At 41.5% G+C, this 22,075-nt stretch overlaps 1 protein-coding gene across 2 annotated transcripts in view; it reads left to right on the top strand.

The window, feature by feature from the left end:
• The window catches only part of LOC143974940 (bifunctional heparan sulfate N-deacetylase/N-sulfotransferase 4-like), a 566,687-nt gene that overhangs the window by 510,362 nt on the left and 34,250 nt on the right, over positions 1 to 22,075 (top strand). For both annotated transcript variants that reach the window (XR_013272301.1, XM_077476810.1), the window contains exons 9-11: positions 7,145 to 7,268; positions 12,996 to 13,170; positions 19,470 to 19,640. Coding sequence is in view for 1 of the 2 variants with exons in the window: in XM_077476810.1 (XP_077332936.1) it covers positions 7,145 to 7,268; positions 12,996 to 13,170; positions 19,470 to 19,640 (470 nt within the window). In the remaining variant the exon portion in view is untranslated. The remainder of the gene's footprint in view (positions 1 to 7,144; positions 7,269 to 12,995; positions 13,171 to 19,469; positions 19,641 to 22,075) is intronic.

Here is a 22,075-nt window from a genome sequence, read left to right as displayed (position 1 = left end):
TCTCTGGAATGATGCGCCCGAGTTGTGATTCCGTCCCCCAGGGGGTGCGGGTCCGGGATTGTGGGTGGTTTCTCCTTCAGTTTTACCATGTTGACTGCAGTGTAAGGCTCTGCTAGCGAGAGGTTTAGGCAGCCATCTCGTGTTGGCACCAAGCCACGCCCCCCCGTAACTCCACTTTAAAGAACTATCAGCACCATTCTCAGCTTCAGCTGAAGTCAACAATGCACTCCCCCTACATAAATCCCCAAGCCCAGACGGATTAATTCATTAATACTAGGAACAATTTGTGAACCGACTGATCCCTTTCCTAACAGATCCTTTAACAGCATCATAGACCACGATAATTGCCCCAAAGAATTCCTTGAATCTTTCATTATAACTATTCCCAAGTCTGGTAAGCCTCCTAAAGACCCTGACAACTTCTGTCCTATCTCCCTTCTTAATTCAGATACAAAACATTATGCTAAACCTATTGCCACTCTCATAGCTCAAATAACCCCCTGGCTATTTCATCTAGATCAGGTAGGTTTAGTCCTGGGTCACCAAACCTCTGACGGCATACGTCACTTTATCAACCCTATACAGTGGGCTGAACATCACCACATTCCCTCGCTTTTAATTTCATTAGACGCAGAAAAAAGCTTTGACGGGGTTCACTGGATGCACATGAACAAATTGCTCCAGAGGTTTGGATTCACAGGACAGATCCTCTCGGCTATAACCACTCTCTACACCTGCCTCAGTGCAAAAGTCTGGACATCAGGCCTTATTTCATTCCTTTCGACATCACAAATGGCACAAGACAAGGATGTCCCTTATGCCCTCTTATATTCTCCTTGTTGATGAAGCCACTAGCAGAACACATTCAATCTCTCCCCTCTATCTCTGGCATAACCGTTGGCGACACTGAACACAAAATAGGCTTATATGCAGACAACATAATCCTATCCTTAAAGCGGTGTTCCGCCTTGAAATAAATAAATAAATAAAAGCCAGCAGCTACACATACTGCAGTTGCTGGCTTTTAACAATAGGACACTTACCTGTCCTGAAGTCCAGCAATGTCGGCACCGCAGCTGATGTTTTCATTGTGGGTAAGGGTACCTAGCGGTGTAGCCTTACGGCTTCACAACGGGAACCCTACTGCGCATGCACAAGGCCCTGTTCCTCTCTCCTACTGGCCCAGTGACAGAGAGAGGAGGGGGAAGGAGAAGGGAGCCCCACAGTGATGTTATGGGCCATGGGCCAAACTCCAGGAAGTGGGAACAGGAAATGAGCGGAAGTTCCACTTTCGGGTGGAGCTCCGCTTTAACTAACCCCCTTCAGTCTTTACCCCCCCTCCCCCCCATGTAAATTACTAGAAGAATTTGTCTCACTTTCACTGTATAAACGTAACCATACAAATGTTATCCATCGGACTAACCCCTTCTATTAAAATGCAAAAAAAAAAAAAAGTAATGGCGCAAAAATCAACTGAATACCCAGAATTAGTTACAATGGGGGGGGGGGGGGGGACACCAGGGAAAATGGATGGTGCTTGAAATAAATCAGTTAAAATAAGTCCAAATCATTCAAATAAAATAAAATAAGTTCATATGAAAGCACCGTAGGCAGCAACCTTTTGAGTAGAAGCAAACACTCTAAAATGAGAAACTAAGAGAAACTAAGAGCAGTATTTAAGAAACACTATTTAATCATTAAAATCAAAGCCAAATGGCTACTCACAAAAATGGTATGAATAAAGGCATGTACATATTTCCAAAGTGGCACAGTGCTTCTGCGGTTCAAGCTGCTGTCCTGTTCATATACGACCAGGCTGGGTGCAAGGATGGTCCGGGGGTGCTAGCAAAATAGCTGTTGGTGTTGCTATGTGTCAGAAACCATGAATCAGACCGAGACAGAAGTACAATTAAATCACACTTGTTTATTAAATAAAAATTAAAAGGTAAATAGAAAAAGCGTAGTCAAAGCATAGCTAGAGTCCAGTAACCGGATCAAGTAGTCAGCCAGGCCAGAGTTCAATAACCAGATCAGGTAATCAGCCAGGCCAGAAGTCAGGGATCCAAGTAGAGCAACAGCAAGCAGGATAAGGAGCCAGAAGGAATGTCAGCAAGCCAGTCTTTAAACAGAACCGCAGGAGATGGTTTCCTGTGATGTGACCAAGGCGAAGGCAGAGGTGAAGTGAGCTGGACAGATTTAAGTAGGCAGGTCAGACGAGCATGATCAGGAACAGTTGGTAACTGTGGAGAGAGATGAGAGCTGGCAATTAGCCAACAGCTGAGCAGCCAGCTCAGAGAAGGAAGGGCTAAGCCATCCCTGGCACTATGATATCCTTATAGTATCCATTGGGGACGTTCGGAATGCCCAGGATACAGTATACTAGCATCCTATGCTTTATTCGGGGACCGGAAACCGGAACCGGAAGTGCGTTCCAGCCTGAAGAACCGGAAGTCACATGATACGGGTAGCCAATAGGATGACACGTTTCACAACTCCGTTGTTTCTTCAGATCCAGCTACCAAAGGGGAAGGACGTGACTTAAAAGGGCTAAGAGGGAGGGGATATTGAATGGCCCCAGTTAACCTTATACTGTGAAGTACTGATTGATAATGATTATTTAGCAGATAAGAAAAATGTATTATCTTATTTATTTATTTATTTTTCTTATGCCCTACTCTCATGGGAAAAGGAACTTAGATTCACAGCCACAGTACAACAATGGAAAAAAAAACCATCTCTATTACCCCTGAAAGTTTAAAGATGTGTCACTTTTACAGGGCTGGAACTGTACCCCAGAAAAACTGGCTTCCTTTTATGCAAATCAATCCCCTCTATGTCTCAATTATTCTCATTCATGTCCAGCATTACTGGACTTATTATTCCACCCACTCCTAAACCAGCTTTATTGGGATTAGACTTGGACTCCTCACTCTCCGACTTTCATGTAAGCCTTATACACACTTTTATTGCAGACAGGCTAGTGTATACAGAGAGGCTAGGGTATACAGAGAGGCTAGAGTATATAGAAGGCAGGCTAGAGTATACAGAGAGGCTAGGGTATACAGATAGGCTAGGGTACACAGATTGGCTAGAGTATATAGTAGACAGGCTAGTGTATATAGAGAGTAGAGAGGCTAGAGTATATAGAAGACAGACTAGGGTATACAGAGAGGCTAGTGTATATGGAGAGGCTAGAGTATATAGAAGACAGGCTAGTGTATATAGAGAGTAGAGAGACTAGAGTATATAGAAGACAGGCTAAGGTATACAGAGAGGCTGGAGCATATAGAAGACAGGCTAGTATATACAGAGAGGCAAGACATGTGCAGAGTGAAATATTTTTTCGGAATTTTGTTTTCTTTCAGAAAAATACATTTATTTAGTTATTCGTTTTTATTTATTTCTTTTTTTGTTCAAAAATTGCATTCGTCCGAAAATCCACATTATTTATGGTCAAATCTGTCTTTGAAGGCTTATGGTGTCTGTCGAATGTATAAAGAAGATTTGACGGAGCTGCTAAACTCTATATAGCCTATAGGCGGAGCATGTGACTCTGAAATTGTATGATTGCAGCGTCGTACAGTTTCAATGCTCTGTCGTTTGATAAACGTGTGTGTTTTTCGTTGCTTTGTCAAATCTAACACAATAGCAGCAGATTATTAGGAAAAAGCTAAGGTGAACTGTAGCTTGCTTCACTATTGTTCTGCTGCTGTGCTTATGCTTAATAATAATTTGGGTTCTCTGACAAGTGACAATTCAAACGGACCAGCTAAGATTGACTGTCTTCTGAAATGATGATTGATTGTCTGCGTCTCTCTCTGCTACTGTAGCAATCGCAAGCGAAAATAAGTTGGCTGTACGTGTATACTTAGTTCTAGCTATTTTACTGCTCCTCCTCTTTGGTTACAATCAGCCAATAACATTCATCATCATCATTATTTTTATTTTACTTCCCCCACCCAATTCCAGAATCTTTTCTCTCTGTCGAATCTTTTCTCTCTATGTCAAATATTTTCTCTATGTCAAATATTTTCTCTATATAATCTTGGACTAATAGAGGTACTGTAAGGTTAGGCACATTTGACCACAGGTTCAATAGACACAGATTGTTATTGTCAGAGTCATGTCGAATCTCCTATCTATATCGAACTGTTGTAACAACGAAAATGAAAATGAAGCATTTATTTATGTCGGATCTTTCATTTTTCGGATTCTGCGCTTTCGTTATCGTTTGTCAAAACGAAAACGAAAATACCAGAAATTCGGGTGAAAATGCATTCAAACGAAAACAAATGCACGTGTCTATAGAGTATATAGAGAGGCTAGAGTATACAAAAGGCAGGCTAGGTTATACAGATAGGCTAGGATATACAGAGATGCTAGAGTATATAGAAGACAGGCTAGTGTATACAGAGAGGCTAGAGTATATAGAAGACAAGCTAGGGTTTACAGAGAGGCTAGGGTATACAGATTGGCTAGAATGTATAGAAGACAGGCTAGTGTATATAGAGAGTAAAGAGGCTAGGGTATATAGAAGACAGGCTAGGGTATACAGAGAGGCTAGTGTATGCAGATAGGCTGGAGTATATAGAAGACAGGCTAGTGTATACAGAGAGGCTAGAGTATACAGAGAGGCTAAAGTATACAAAAGGAAGGCTAGGGTATACAGATAGGCTAGGATATGCGGAGATGCTAGAGTATATAGAAGACTAGTGTATACAGAGAGGCTGTATATAGAGAAAAACTAGTGTATACAGAGAGGCTAGAGTATACAGAGGGGCTAAAGTATACAGAAAGGCTAGGGTAGTACAGCGTTTCCCCCTCCTCCTTCTCCATGGTGTGCACTCACCTGCTGCCTCCCCAGCTCAGGAGATCGTGTGATAAAGTTCCTCCCGACTCTATGATATGGGTGGAGCAAGGGAGGAGACTCGCTCTCACACATCTCCTGGCTCTGGCTCTAGTAGGGCCGGCCCTGGACTCGGGGCTACAAGCCCCAGATGCGGGGCTCTAGCCTTAATAGCCACCCTCTAGTGATGCCATTGGTGTCCAGGAAGTTTTCATTTATTGTGACTCAGTGTTTTATTATAATACATGAATATTGCCTGCACTGACCTCTTCCTTTTTACAAACTACACTGTTTCCTGATTATTTTTTACTTTATTTTGGATTTCAGTCAGCTCATCCATTATCACCAGTGGGGTTTGGGCTGTCCAGAGTCATGTAGTGAGAGCCTATCCTCCTTGCATTTGTCCCTGGAGAAGACAAGGCACTTTTTAGACTCAGGGGAGCACAGGCTTTCCAGTTGGTTATCATAAGGTCTACACAAACCGTGTGATATAATCCCTTTTAATTTATAGCCAGTTTAGTAAATAACTGAAATAAGAACACGAATTGAAATGATTATGCAGTATTCTTTCAATTATTTATTTTTTTAAATCATTCTCAGAATACAGGGATGCTTATGAGTCACATCCACTCACTGCTTTAGTGTATATACCCGTTTCTCTGTATCCATAAGATGTTATGTCTTTTCCGACCTTCTTAACAAATTATTAACAGCGTTCTATAAATAGTATGGATTCTAAGTCATTTATCATGCCAATGACCCTTCAGATTTGTAACTGGATAATGCAATTAAGTTAATATATGTGTAAGACCCCATACACACTATACAACTTTTGTTGTCTAATTTCCTTTAGATTTACCAAAACCATGTAGTGCAAGGGCCTGCCTGATTGCATACAAATTGAAACTCTCATATCATATGATTTAGGTAAATCTGAAGGAAAAAAATATACAGAAAATTGTATAGTGCGTATCCAGCTTAAATCTCTACCTATTAGCAAACTGTACACCCCTGAAATAAAGAAAGCTGGATTTTTAAGTTGCCATACTTCACCTAAACAATTTTGGCTGCATGAAATATTCTAAAGGATATTTGACATCTGAGTTATGCTGTAAGGATGTGGTTCTGGATAAAGGTTGAAAATGGCTGCCAATTTTAAATGTCAGGGCTGTGACATTGACCTTTTCTGGATGCAGGGAAAGGTTGACTAATCCACCTTCAGTTGAATTTGCTTCTCAGTATCTGCTATACGTACTCAATACAAAAGTTTAACTGCAGCTCAGTTACATTGGAGTCTGCAGAAATTTGTTCTGAATAAATAACAAAAATGAAAATAAATCAACATCATTTTATTTATTTTTTTACATAAAGCTTGTTATTAGTAGACATAAGTACTATATATCTATTGGTCAAGTATTAGCTGTATGGGTGTTTGAGACTGTCTATAACATAAATGGGAAGATTTCAGATCCTATGACTAATCTTCTTAACTCAGGCTACTTTACAAAAAAGGTGTCCCTTTTCCTAAAGGTAAGCCTGGCAAGAAAGGTATATGGGTTTTTATTTTATAGCATGATAAATGGGAGTAAGCCTGGCTACTGCTTTGCTTAAATCTGTTCCAATACCTACCTGCAATGTGTAGATCATACAAGAGGGAGGAAAAGTAGGTACCCTTCTCCTAAAAATCCAACATGGATGAACATGACTGGTGCCCAGTGCGGGGTTTCAGAGGTGTTTACATGTTATATATTCACCAACTACAAGCTTAAAAAAAAAAAAAAAAACCTTATTGACAAAAAAGGTTAAATAAGCCATAAAGGCTCAGTTTTCTGATTTGTCCTAGGTCCCCAATAAGGTTAGAGCTATGGTAATAAAATACCTTCATATCGTCACCTTGCAGCTCCCAGCCCAGAATAAATTATTTGCGGAGTGTGGATTTCACCCTCCAGTTTCCACATTACTTGTTTTTTGTTTTTTTTCTAAAAAAGCAATGCTCATCTGATGCTAATGAGCCTATGGCATGGTGATAAGCCTGGCAACAGCATATACATTGTTGAACCATCCTGTTGTAAAGATATTAGCTCCTACAATATGCCTACTTTGCTGAGCTGATATTTTTTAGAGGGTGAGTGATACTCTTTCCATTTTGTTAAAAAAAAAAATGCTTCCGTCTAAAAAGTACCTATAGAACATCACACTGGAGAGGTAAAAAGTAAGAAATTTGCTGACAAAGAGAATAGTAATAGCGTTCTAACTTCTAGTTATGTCAATTCACTGTCTACATTTTCTTTTCTGTAGGCACAACTGCACTTTACCTATTTCTACTAATGCATCCCTACATCAGTAGTAACTTTCCTAATCCAAAGACCTTTGAGGAAGTGCAATTTTTTATTGGAAACAACTATCACAAGGGGATTGACTGGTAAGATGAATTAAAGAGAAATTAAGATATTGCACATCACTTGATTTTTTTTAGATGCTTCAACATGCCTTTCTAAATACCAACTGCTATATACAGAACTAGAGTACTGAGGCACTTATAATAGTATTAATGATTAACGTAAAGGGAATCTGATATTCAAATAAAAAACAAAAATCAAAATGCAGCAGATTTCTCCAACTCGTTGAAGGTATACTTGTTTCGAGATCATGATGTCGCTCACAAGTGCTTCACTGCCCCAGAACTAGTATAGGTACATTAGGCAGTAGTAAGAAGCACACCAAAGTTAGTGCTTTATAAATCATAAATCAGTAAAACTCAAAAAAATACAAAAATGATTATATGACATATCATGTCATATAAGTCCAGCATAATAACATAATTTTTCACAATATAGAGACCAGGGTAGTGAGGAGAGACATTTACAGAGCATTATAAAATAGCTTATCACCTAAGAGTCTATGTATAAACAATTTGTTAACCACTTTAGCCCGTAAGGATTTACCCCCCTTCCTGACCAGAGCACTTTTTGCCATTTGGCACTTCGTCGCTTTAACTGACAATTGCGCGGTTTTGAGACATGGCTCCCAAACAAAATTGACGTCCTTTTTTCCCCACCAATAGAGATTTCTTTTGGTGGTATTTGATCACCCCTGTGGTTTTTATTTTTTGCGCTATAAACAAAAAAATAGCGTAAATTTTGAAAAAAAACACATTATTTTTTACTTTTTGCTATAATAAATATCCCCCAAAAATATATATAAAAAATGTTTTTCCTCAGTTTAGGCTGATACGTATTCTTCTACATATTTTTGGTAAAAAAAAATCGCAATAAGTGATTATTGATTGGTTTGGCAAAAGTTATAGCGTTTACAAAACAGGGGATAGTTTTATAGCATTTTTATTATTATTATTTTTTTTAAATGGTGATGATCAGTGATTTTTATCATGATTGCGACATTATGGCAGACACATCGGACATTTTTGACACATTTTAGGGACCATTGTCATTTATACAGCAATAGTGCTATACAAATGCACTGATTCCTGTGTAAATGACACTGGCAGTGAACGGGTTAACCACTAGATGGCAGTCTAGGAGTTAAGTGTGTCCTAGGGGCACCGTTTCTAACTGTGGGAGGGCGTGGCTGTGTGTGACACATCACTGATCTCTGCTACGACCACAGGGAGCAGAGATCAGTGACACTGTCACTAGGCAGAACTGGGAGATGCTTGTTTACATTAGCTTCTCCCCGTTCTTCCTCCACGTGAGTCGATCCCGGGTAACCCCGCAGCAATCGAGTCCATGGGACTTGTGACCTGACTCACGGAGCTTGCCGCAGGCATGCGCGCGCCCCGCCGGCCATGCACGCGTGCTCGCTGGCTGCCTCTTAAAGGACAAAGTACAGGTATGTGATTCTGCCTGTATGAGCCCTTCTGTCGATGTATATCGGCGTGAAGCGGTCGGCAAGCGGTTAATGTCTCAAATGTCTCAGCATTCATGCATTCATCACAAATAATATCCATGCTATGTAAAATGTCAATTGCTATTGCCTTTCACATGGTGAATGTAGGCCATAAAAACATTAGACTCTGTTCTTTAGAAGTGCACTGTGTTTGTCTTTTTATCATGGATCTGCATTAGTGTTCCTGTCTGCTTACCTCTCCATGTGATCAGCTTAAAAGACTGGCCTCCTCTCACCTGGCTGTTTAACCACTTGCTTACTGGGCACTTAAACCCCCCTCAGTCCCAGACCAATTTTCAGCTTTCAGCGCTGATGCACTTTGAAGGACATTTGCGCGGGCATACAACACTGTACCCAAATGAAATTTTTATCATTTTTTTCCCGCAAATAGAGCTTTCTTTTGGTGGTATTTAATTACAGCTCGGAGTTTTATTTTTTGCTAAACAAACAAAAAAAGATACAAAAAAAAAATCATGTTTTAATAGTTTGTTATAAAATTTTGCAAACGGGTCATTTTTCTCCTTCATTGAAGTGCGCTGATTAGGCGGCACTGATAGGCTGCACTGGTGGGCACTGATGGGCTGCATTGGTGGGCACTGATAGGCTGCACTGGTGGGCACTGATAGGCATAGTTAAGGCGGCACTAATAGGCACAGATAAGGTTGCACCAATGGGCACAGATAAGGCGGCACTGATGGGCAAAGATGGGCACAGATAAGATGGCACGGATGGGTGGCACAGATGGGCACTAATAGGTACCACTGATAGATGGGACTGATGGGCACTGATAGGTGGCACTGATAGGTGGCTCTGATAGGTGGCACTGCTGGGCACTGATGGGCGGCACTGCTGGGCACTGATGGGCGGCACTGATGGGCGGCACTGCTGGGCACTGATGGGCGGCACTGGGGTGCAGCACCTTTGAGGCAGATTGTGGGCATTGCTGGGTGGCACTGTGGGTGGCACTGCTGGGTGGCACTGTGGGCAGTGCTGGGTGGCACTGTGGGCACTGCTGGGTGGCACTATGGGCACTGCTGGGTGGCACTGACGGGGGGCACTTACTTTTAATAAGTGGGGCACTGCAGGGGGCAGGTGGGCACTGGCAGGGGGCAGGTGGTCGCTAGCAAGGCTGGCCGTGATCGGGACTGATGTCCCGATCACGGCCGCCGGTGATCGTCTTTTTTTTACCTGCTCCGTTATATCACATGATCAGCTGTCATTGGCTGACAGCTGATCGCGTGATAAGGGGTCGGGATCGACCCCTTGCACGGATCGGTGATCAGGCGAGTCTCATGGACTCAGGGGGCGCGCAGGCCGCTCGTACACGGGACTACGTCAATAGACGTAGTCCCGGAAAAGGAGATCCGCGCTGTAGCCGTCAATTGACTATAGCGCGGATCTCAAGTGGTTAAGTAATCTTCCCTCAAGCATGGCTCCACCCCAGCCTCTAATTAGGAACACTATATTAACCTGTGGATTGCAAGCCAGCCTTGCTGATCAGTATTGTGTGTTTGGCTTCTGTGTGCTCTTTGCTGTGTGTGCTACATCTGATCTTGTTTACCGACCTTGGCTTGTTCTTGACTGTCCTTGTTTGCTTCATATCCTGATCTTTGGAGTTTTCTTTGACTATCCCTAGCTGTTTTTGTTGCCCTGATCTTTTGGCTTATCTACTGACTATCCTGCTTGTCCCGGTCTGCTGCTTCCTCCCTATCCTCTAGCAGTCCACTGTGAGCATGAGCTGGGAGACCCTGGGGGCCATCACCTGGAGCCAGACTGCAGTGAAGTCCATCCCCACCATCAGGGACCCTGTAACCACATGCTGGGTCTTAGATTCCGTGCCCTGGGAAATCTCATGCTCTAGCTCCCAGTGTGATCTGTGTGGTGCTCCAGAGTACCTGCTTTCCTGAACAACCCAGAGCTCCATCCAAGGCAGTCAGCCTAAGGGTACACTACCTCAGCGGTGCACTCCTGACCCCAAAGGGGTGCATCTGTCAAAAGGAAGTTCAATAGCCAGTAGCCAATAGCTGTCCTTGCGTCGTTTTTGGTCTGTCGGTTTTCCCGATAGGAATTTATTTAGTCGGAAAGATTTAAAACATGTTCTATTTCTAGGTCTGTCAGAAGTTTTTTTTAAAAAAAGTCAAATGAAGAGCACACACGATCGGACTATGCGATTAAATTATTCCGTCTGACCTTTTCTGCCGGAAAGTCCGGTCGTGTGTACATGGCATTGCTCTTTTCATTGAATGTTCTTAAGGCTTTTTTCTCTTAGTAAGGCAATAAGAACTGACATTTCACACATATTACAAAAATTATCGGTATTATTTGTTACTTATCCATGAATGCTGAGACATTCTCAAAGAGACTTTTTTATGCATAACCCCATATTAATTGTTAGAACGTAATCAATATTAAATATAAATCAAGACTGGAAGAAGACAGAGCAGAATAGTGAGTGGGAAGAGGTGGAAGAACTTCTGTTCTTCAATCTCTCTTGGGAATGTGAACCCGGAAGTGCTCAGCTCTGGGTAGTCATCAGTCCCAGGATAGGAGACCCAGGTGAAGTACATAGTTTACCACTTCAGCCCCAGGAGAATTTACCCCCTTCCCGACCAGAGCACTTTTTGCGATTCGGCACTGCTTTGCTTTAACTGACAATTGCGCGGTCGTGACTCCCAAACAAAATTGACGTCCTTTTTTTTCCAACAAATAGAGCTTTCTTTTGGTGGTATTTGATCACCTCTGTGGTTTACATTTTTTTTGCTCTATAAACAAAAAATAGCGCCAATTTTGAAAAAAACTAATTTTTTTCCACGGTTTAGGCCCATACATATTCTTCTACATATTTTTGGTAAAAAAAAATCACAAAAAGCGTTTATTGATTGGTTTTCGCAAAAGTTATAACGTTTCCAATATAGGGGGATTTTTTACTATTAATGGCAGCGATCAGAGATTTTTATCATGACTGCGACATTATGGCGGACACATTGGACAATTTTGACACATTTTTGGGACCATTGGCATTAATACAGCAATCAATGCTAAAAAATTAAATTGATTACTGTAAAAATGTCACTGGCAGTGAAGGGGTTAACCACTAGGTGGCGCTGTAGGGGTTAAGCGTGTCCTAGGGAGTGATTCTAACTGTGGGGGGGGGGGGCTGTGTGTGACACGTCACTGATCACCACTCCCGATTACAGGGAGCGGTGATCAGTGACAGTGTCATTAGGCAGAATGGAGAGAGGCTTTTTTACATCAGCATCTCCCCGTTCTTCCTCATCGTGAGATGATCGCGGGTATGCCTGCAGACATTGAGTCCACAAGACCCGTGATTGCGGTTACAGAGCTCCCGACGGGCGCGCCTGCAAGCCACCTCTTAAAGGGTAACGTACAGGTATGTTAATTTGCCTGTACGTGCCCTTCTGCCGCAGCATATCTGCGTGAGGCAGTCAGGAAGTGATTAAAGTGTACCTAAAGGCACAAATTTGTTTTATTAGTTTTGGATAGTGTGGAGAGGGATTATAAAACCTGTCAGTTTTTATTGTTGTCTCTGCCCCCGTTAAGGAGATTCACCTTTTCTATGTGTAGAGAAGGTCTCGGGAATCTAAAAAAAACCCTGATGTCTCCATAAAGGGTACCCATTAGTCAAGTTAAGAGAAAACAAATAAAACAAAATTAAAAAGTGCCAAATAAAAGATATATTATAACATTTATTTAAAAAAAGACCAAAAAATTCAAGCCCCCACCCCTCTTATAAGCACATTTGTACTTTAATGCATGCATTTGGCACACATGTGTACATAAATGATGATTGTGCAACACATGATGGGTATTGCCACACATTCCCAAACGAGAGGCGTAGTCTATGGTGATCATTTGCAATGAACTCTAAGCTGATGACCTGTGAAGCCTTTAAAAAGTTGTCTATGGATAATTATCAAACATTTTAGTTTGTCATCATTTCACAGGTGCATTTTTTGTTTTGTTTAGACTAGAACAAACTAAATACTTCCGTCATATTTTTATTGCTGTCCATTCCCCCTTGGGGAGATTTTAAAGCAAGGCAAGAAACAGGGACAGGAAGACATAGTCAGTAATGATATGAGAGAGGTTCACATTCTTCCTCATTTTACTGCCTTATTATTTTTTACTTTTATTGACCTTGCATGTTTTATCCAAAAACTAAGCATATACTGTATAACTTGCTAAAGTCCTCACAGCATATTTTTCTCTTACTGTCTTTAAGGTATATGGATTTTTTTCCTTACACATCTAACAGCACTTCAGATTTCCTGTTTGAGAAGAGTGCTAATTATTTTCATTTAGAGGAAGTACCCAAAAGAGTTGCATCACTCCTCCCAAAAGCAAAGGTTATCACCATACTTATTGATCCATCTGATCGAGCATACTCTTGGTACCAGGTATGGCATTATGATAAATACACTTCATAGTCTTTTTATTTATTTTTTAATACTTTTGCAGTATAATGAAATTATTAATTTGCATATAACATGTTTGTATTGTCTAAAACACTAGTGTATTTTTATTTTTTACAAGTTGCCTCTATACTGTTGTCTTTGCAAAATAAAATAAGTTGGGAAACACCTATAGCATTAATAATGTTCAGAATGTTCCATAGAAAGGCTTCCAGTTTAAAGTGGTAATAAACACTGCTTGGTTATCTTTACCTACAGGTAAGCCCATAATAACGTGCACAGATTAGGAGATATTCACCCTGGATGCAGCCAGTTGCATCACCGATGCATGCACTCTGAAGGTCCGGCATACCTTGCCAGAACTTCGTTCCAAAACAGAGGGCTCCCACGTGCATGTGTGGCAGTGATGTAATCTGGGCTCCGGGCAATCACATAGCCAGAGAGCGCAAACCCGAAAGAAAGACCCCGGGGGAAATTCAGCCCTCTCAGCGGTGACAGTACAGCGCTGTAGGGCTTCGTTCTATGGTGAGTATTTCATAATGTGCCCGTATGCAATGCATACGGGCACATTATGCCATTGCCTTGCAGACGTTTTTTTTTTTTTTTCAGGGTTTTTTTTTTTTTTTTTTTTTTTTTAAACATCTGCGGTTTACAACCGCTTTAAGGAAAAATGGTGTTATGCCCATCCTTCCTTTAAAAATCCTTTCTTGCAGCCTTATACTCGAACATAGCCAGAGACCAAGTGTCATTTCAGACATCACACTCTGTTTTATTAGATACTTGCTTTACTTTATGTTGTAATAACTGAGTAACTTGAAGTTAAGAGGAGCAACATGGGGGATGGAAGCATAAGAAAACAAGGCTTTCATTTTATTTTACACCTTGCATGCTGTGATAGGAAACAGAGAGAGCAATGAATGTAAAGCAGTCAAGCAATATCATTAAAATGTGCAGCAGAAAACATTTATTCCTCTACCTACTACTGCAAAGAAAGTAAGGATGAGCAAGTGCAAGACATTGAGCACAAGTAGCTACTGTAAAATAGTCCATTTGAGCAGTATGTGAAATGTGGGAGACTGAAACACATGAGTTTAAATTCTGTGCAACCACTACAATGTTAAAGTGGATGTAAACCCACATTTAAAAAAAAATGTTTTTTTGGTGTCATAATGTAGAGTATACGATGTCCTATCATTTGAGCCCAGTCTTGCCACAAAGAGTTAATCCAGGTCTGAGCAATCATCTTATTGTTCAGTTAGATAAATCTTGACAAACAGAGAAAAACTTTGTCAAATCCTCCCCCTTGCTGTGAGTGACAGGTGATTTGCATATCTCGTGCACTAGCCTAAGACATACATTATTTTTTAATTCCCAACCCCACTCCTTTCTTCACCAGCTCTGCAAGGATTGGCTGTTCCACACCTCAGCATGATTTGGCATGCTGAAGTCATGTGGGGACTTTTCTGGGTTTTGACTGGATGTTAGTGACCATAGCAGAAGTTCAGTGTAAGAAATACACAGGAGAAAATGCATGTTGATAAGGGGAGTGTAGAGGTGGGAGGGGAGTCTACTGACATCACGACTCCACCCACTGAGGCCTGTAAAACAGACCCACCCACAAAATCTGCAGTTTTTTCAGGTCACATAGCAGACAGAGGGGAGACATTTGACAGATAAGTATACATGCAGGGGGCGTGAATATCCTTATAGATAACTGATATTGCAGTAGTTTAGAAAGAATGAGAGTGGGTTTACATCCACTTTAAGGGCTCATCCACACCAGCCCACACACCAAAATGTTTGCATGCTGTTGTAGGGTTTGTGAGGGGCAGTGCAATGTGTTGTTATGATTAATTACACCTTTTACTTTTTTTGTCATAAAATGACACTTAATTCAAGTTTATGCAACTGAGTATGTGACAGGTGGTGGCCACCTTTTCTTCACACCAAACCCGAACACTTTAGCCGCGCAAAGAAAAAAAAGTTTTTTTTTTTTTTTTTAAGGAGGAACGCTATGGGCACTGGTGTAAAGGAGAACTCTGATGTAAGGGGTTTTCTGTTCACCAAATCTCCCAATTACATCAGAATTCCCAGCATTCCCCCTTTAATTAGGATTCCCAAAGCACCCCTTACATCAGAGTCCACAGGGCACCCCTTTACCTCTGAATCCCCATTTCCGTAGTGTACTTGCGTGGAGGCAGGAGAGAGAAGGGAGGGAGAGGGGGAAGACTTCAGTCACAGACAGTGGATGGTGAGCTCACTCACCTAAGGATGGAGACTCAGGCATTGACACCTTTCATCCACAATGTATCTGCCGGTTGATAAGCTTTAAACTTCCAGTCCACACATCCCTTTCCTGAGGGACAGAACACTGTGGATTGGAGTGTAGGTTGGTAGACAGAGAGGTAGGGGCAGGAGAAAGAGCAGATTTAGCCCTCTCTTTTCTCTTGCCCATAAATGGAGGTGGGGCCTGCGTGCACATCTATGTAGTTGGCGGGTTATGGTACTTGGTAGAGTTCATTCTGAATATTGTGTCAGTGTTACAGGCGGTCTGAAACCTGGACACGTGTTTCAAAAACCCGGACTGTACGGATGGCAACCCTAGATGGCACGCAGTCCCATGCACTGCACTGCATAAAATGCAGCCATGCTGCATGTTTTAAGTAGTTAATGGCAGTTCATGGCACCTCAGCTATACATTATGGTATGAACATGGAACATAGAAAATAACTGTTGCCTTGAACCTATGCTGATTTATGCAGCTCAGCGTAGCTCAACAGGTACATGGATTAAAAAGGAATTGGGGATGCTGTAAAGATTACAATGTGCTTTACTTGTAGCTGCTTCAGATACTACATTTCATTTAAGTTCTGTGCTAACCTTCCCTGCATAATAAAGCTTCTGAAAGAATGGATTGTTTTACAACAGCATATTGAGCTTTAAAGTGACCCTGGTAATATGGGGTTCAAACTTAATTAAATAAAACCTTAACTTTTTATGAGCTTTGTTTTTAAATGTCACCATGTTGCTGATCCCTAAATTTGGCGATATCAGGCACTTAAAGTTGTGTACATGCTCCCCTACTGTATATTGTGCCTTCCCCTGCTGGCTTCTACATCAATAAAGAATATACAGCTACTGAAAGAAACCATAGTGTATGGCAAGGTAACAAATATTCAACACCCCTGCAGTGTCAGATACCTGCAGCAGTCAGGGAACAGCAGCACGGTATCGTTTTAACACATGAGCTGCCATAAAGGGAAGTATACAGCTTTTTGATTTACATTTGGGCTTTAGTTTATTTCCAACAAAGAGTCACTTTACATGGTCTATTCATAAAAAAAAAAAAAAAAAAAAAAGATGCTAGCCATTTATAGAGTGAATCTGGAGGCATATCTGTTCTGTGCGAAAGGTGCAAAAATGAATGTTGTTTACACTATATTCTTTTCCGAACAGATGTTCTTTTCTAATGGCAGTGGTAAAATATTGCATTATGGCCACTAGATCGAGCTGATGAGCATTGGAATACATACCTATGTTACAAGAGATACAATGTAACAATTTTTTTTTTAACACCAGAGGGAATTAGCAAATATATGTAACCAAACACCATTTATGCAGAAGAGAAAATAGTCTAAACAACATTTATTTTTCCTAAGTCATACAGATCAATTCTTAATGCAAACTCACTGGACGAAACGCTAAGCAATTTTTTTCTTTTTTTTTTAGACCATAGCAGCGTGTAATTTTTGTGTATCCGTCTCTTTACTACAGAATTCTCACCCAGACTGTGTTCCTAAAATGGATACCTATAAGGGTATGCAGGAGAAGGAGGGGAGGGGGTAGGATAGTCAAATAAAGCAGACATTATTCATGTAGCACACTCTAGCGTGTGCTTGATGTAAGGTTGGTTTATTAGTGTAGGTTTGTTAGTGTAAGCAAATTTAGTTTGCCTCAGGGCTAAGCCTGAGCTGTGAATCTTGGTTAGGGTTCAGTGAGTCAGGGCTGAGTGACTCATCCTGACAGCTCCTCTGGGGCCCCCCTTTGGTCTAGAAGGTTGTAGAAACTTCTAGAACTAGTGGGTGGAGGTTAGGAGGAGCTGTTTTGAATATTTATTAGTGCCTCAGCCAATCCCCAGTAAAGGGCTGGCAGCGGGCAAAGTTCACCTCATAAATAGCCACGAGCTATGCCAGCAGGGCAGTTGGGTGAAATACACAAATATAGTGCTGTGGAGGCTGTTGGTGGCCCTCAAGGGTGCCCCCTAGTGTGGGGGGGTGACCTTGGGCCAGGGCTTGGGTGCTAGAAGGATCCTGCCACAACACATGGAAAAAGCCCTTCTTGGAGGCACGGAAGCAAGTGTGAGGACAGTGTGAGGAGAGCAGCACTGCTGGGGTCTTATTGGGGGGGGGGGGCTGCCACATGTAGCCAGTTCACCCTGAAGACCTTGTTGTGCCAAGGCTTCATCCCTTTACTGGGAGATCTCCTAAAGAGTGGGCTGGAGAGAGAGTCAGTCTGGAGGATTGCTGTGTGAAGTTAGCCTGGAGGGCAAGTGAAAGGAGCAGCTGCAGCCAGGTGGGTTGGCAGTGACTGAAGAGGTGGTTCTGGGACCAGTAGCCACAGGATGGAGATTGAAGGCTGATCATTGTATCCTGCTACACAACAAGGGGCTTTGAATGTTCCTGCCTACAAAGGGCTATAGCTACATCTGACTGTGCCTGTCAGATCCATTTCAGTGATCCAGCTGGAGTCTGCAAGCAAGTAAAGTGCAGGAAGAGTGTCAAGGAGGCTGTATATAGACTGTATATAGGAAGATGTCCCTAAAGATGATGTTAAAGTGTTGTTTCTGAAGTCAAGTGGTTATTCCAAAATTTTCCATCCTTATTATTGAGTTATTAAACCTCAATAAACCACAAAAACAAAGTCAAGGACTGTTCTCTGTCTCTAGAGTACCGTTGAAGATTTGCTGTGCCTGGCTGTGCAGGGTGGGTGATCCCAGTTCCTTAGGGGATGCGCTACATTAAAAATGCCCAAGCCATGTTACTTATTACTGTGACTAAATTGAATGGCCATAAAATTCCCTAGCCTACAAAATAGATACGTCTTGCCCATCAATTGTAATCACAGCAGGAAAGGAAAATAAGAATTCACCAGACACTCAAAATAGTAGCTGATGTATTTTACTGTATAAGGATAACCTAAATATGATGACATCTTTTTATTATGTCCCATGGTGTTGCTATTAAACAGGTATTGTTTGTACACCTAGAGCATTTGTCACAAAATCTCATTGACCTCCTTCCTTCTCAAATAAAAACATAGATCCCCCTGTCATATGATGGCAAATTTACACACCTCCAGGCAGTAGAATTCTGATGAAAAAAAAGTAATCTCATATAAAATGACCCTGTCAGTACAGGGTCACTTGTAGCCAAAACCATCATTACCAAAAGATAAAGGAATATACTTATAAGTGGTCTGTGTCTTGAAACAAAATGTCTTTATTGCTCCCTTGCCACAGCAACTATTCAACTGGTTGGAGGGGTCAAAAAATTGTTTTCCCCACATTCAATGGTTCCTCATGCTGGTTCCTTTATCCAGTAGTGATGTATGAGCTAGCAGGACAAACCACAGCATGCTTCAGAAGAATACATATTTTACACATCACAATAATTTGGAATACATGCTATGGCTGAGGAAAAGCAAAGTAGAAACATTTCAAGACACAGAGCTCCAGAAAAGTAAGTGCATTCCTTTCTTTTAACAAGCATGGTTTTGGCTACGTTCTCTTTAAGGGTAACAACGATTCTTCTGGCCACCAGCACCCTTCTAGGTGATTTACTAAGTTCTTTCTGATACAAATGCTGATTGTTTAAAGACTTGAATCATGTAGATGTCCTACAGTTATTACATCCAGCTGCTGAGACTAGCTTGCCTACTTATTAGTCTGCTATAGGCTAGTCAAGAGCTACAGATTCAAAGTTTACTACATTTTTTACTGAAATGCTTTTATATTAATTAAGAAATAGTTGTGTGTGACCTCTATCAGTCAACTCCTTTCACAAAGCAATACAGGTGAAGGAAACAGCTCTAGTAGTAGGGCTGAGGGTCTGAATATTACTCATAACGTAAGTTTAAAAATAATTAGGAAATACTGTAGCTTTGCAAAAGCTATTTAATAGAAAAGCAAAGCGGACAGCAAAAGCTTTAACTTCATGATAAGGGAGGTAGATAAATTGGAAGGGTAAATTAGCAAGCATGTTTTATTTATGTATTTATTTTTTTAGCATCAACGATCTCATGAAGATTCCACAGCTCTAAAATATAGCTTCTATGAAGTGATAACAGCAGAACATACAGCTTCCTTGGAGTTACGAACCCTACAGAAAAGATGCCTTGTCCCTGGCTGGTATGCAATACATTTAGAACGATGGTTAACATACTTCCCACCCACACAGGTAATATAACAGGGTGAAGTTATTGTTGTACATCATGTCTAAAACATAATACATATCTGTAGCTTGGTCAAAGGTATTTAAAAACATTCGAAAGCTTTGACAACATAACTAATTAAAAAAAATTAAACCCCAAAACTACACTGTAACAAAATGAGATGAGACATGTAGAACTTGTAAAACAATGCTCAGTGTAATTCAAAAACTGTACTATACAAAAATCGTGATGATAAACTAATACAATTTTGGTGCAAATGTGATACTTGTCTAGAGGTCCTATTTCTATCTTAACAGAAATCTGTCTACTTCATTAGCAATTAAAAGTTCACTCCTCTCAGACCTCACAATCCAAATCTGTGACTCTTTTCTGCCACAAGACTTGTACCTCAAGCTCTCCAAGCCCACACACAAATCCTCATGTAATGAAGGGATATCCCCACTTCTTGAAGTTGAGGGAGATTTGTTGGCCTTTGTGGCCACCTGGTTTCAGGACATTTGCATGGTATCCAGGGGTTATAAGCTAGAATTTTAATCTCTGTTTCTGCCTCACTTCATGTTCAATCACCCATCTATTCTGTAAAGATGAGTGGACCTTGCCACAATCATAGCTTAGCTCCTTGGTCAGGGGGTCATAGCCATAATTTAGGAAGGACAAAGGGTTTTTATTAAAACCTATTTACTGTTTCTGAATTGTCAAGGGGCCATTCACTCCATACTGGATCTAAAGGCTTCGGACACCCTTCTTTGGATTCAAACATTATATGAGGGATCTACTTCCCTCCACTTTCTGGCCTCCATGGACTCAAGGATTACATACCTTCAAGTTTCTGTCTTTCTGCCACTTTATTGTTTCATGTGCTTTGCCATCAGCACACAACTTAACCAGGTCATTGTCTTTTGTACTGTCCACTGCACCTTAGGTATTCACAAGGTTGTTAGCCAATGTGCTGGCTTTACTTTTCTCTCGTGGTATTACCATATTGGGATATTTGGAAAATTCTTACTGAGGGAACAGTCAGTGCAGGCCCTATCAGCCAATGTCCTACAGGGTTTTGAATGGATCCTGAACCTTCAGAATTAGCACTGGAGCTGACTCATTCCTTGAAGCATCTGGGCTATGTCTTGGATAGTGGCCTGTCAAGGGTTTTTGTTTTATGGGAAAAACTTCTGACTCTCTGCTTCTATGTTTGGACGCTACAGTCAGAAGCCAACCTACCTGTCATTTGCACAAGAGGGTCCTGACTAGGGATGCACCCGATCTTCAAGTCGAACATAAGTTTGACTCAAAGATTGGGTGTTCGGCCGTTCACTGAATACCGAACATTATGGGGCATTTGCGGCAAATTTGACTGCCACAGAATGGCATGTGAATTTGACCACCATGGAATGGGGTGCCTTTAGCCAATCATGGCTCAGGGCGCTGTCCACGCCCCACACTATATAAGGCTGCTTACACGGTGGCCGTATATAGTGTTACGATTGAGAGAATGTTAGCTAGCATCAGGTTAGTAAGTGGCGTGCAGGCAGTTTAGTATATATATATATATATATATATATATATATATATATATATATATATATATACACAGTGCAGTCAGTGTAGATTATCTATACAGTGCAGGCAGCGTATTAATATATATATACTGTGTAGTATATATATATATATATATATATATATATATATATATATATACTCTGCATTCAGTGTAGACTATATATACACTGCAAGCAGTCTAGTATATATATATGTATATACACAAGACCCTTATCCAAGCATGCAGCTTAAAGGACATGATGGAGGGACGAGCGAGCGCCCCCCCTCGTGAGCCATACCAGGCCACATGCCCTCAACATGGGGGGGTGCTTTGGGGTCCCCCAAAGCACCTTGTCCCCATGTTGATGGGGACAAGGACCTAGTGCCCACAATTCTTGCCCGGTGGTTGTGAGGGTCTGTGGGTAGGGGGGTTATCAGAATCTGGAAGCCCCCTTTAACAAGAGGCCCCCAGATCCTGGCCCCTATGTGAATGCGTATCAGGTACATTGTCAAAAAGTAATAACCACAAAAGACAGTTTTTGACAATTCCTTTATTAAAAAAGAAAAAAAATTGTCCCTCAATGTCATGTCCCACGATGTCCATCCATCTTCAATCAATGCCACCCGATGGACCCAAAAAAATAGGAAAAAAATGAAAATACTCCGCCTCCATGGCAGGCCTCCCAGCGACTGCTGTCTTTTCGCTGTGACAGCTATTATATAGGCAAGGGCGGGGCCACCCGGTGATGTAACCAAGTGACCCTGCCCCTTCTGTCGTCATGTGCCATCAGAGGGGGCGGGGTCATCTGGTTGCCTATATAACAGCTGTCACAGCAAAAAGACAGCAGTAGGCGGGATGCCTCCCATGGAGGCGGAGTATTTTAGTTCTTTACTCTATTTTTTG

Source organism: Lithobates pipiens, unplaced genomic scaffold (assembly GCF_037356315.1).
Source record: "Lithobates pipiens isolate NorthernLeopardFrog02 unplaced genomic scaffold, aLitPip1_a1.2 Scaffold_13, whole genome shotgun sequence".
NCBI classification, from domain to species: Eukaryota; Metazoa; Chordata; class Amphibia; order Anura; family Ranidae; genus Lithobates; species Lithobates pipiens.
This window is presented reverse-complemented; position numbering and strand designations above follow the sequence as displayed.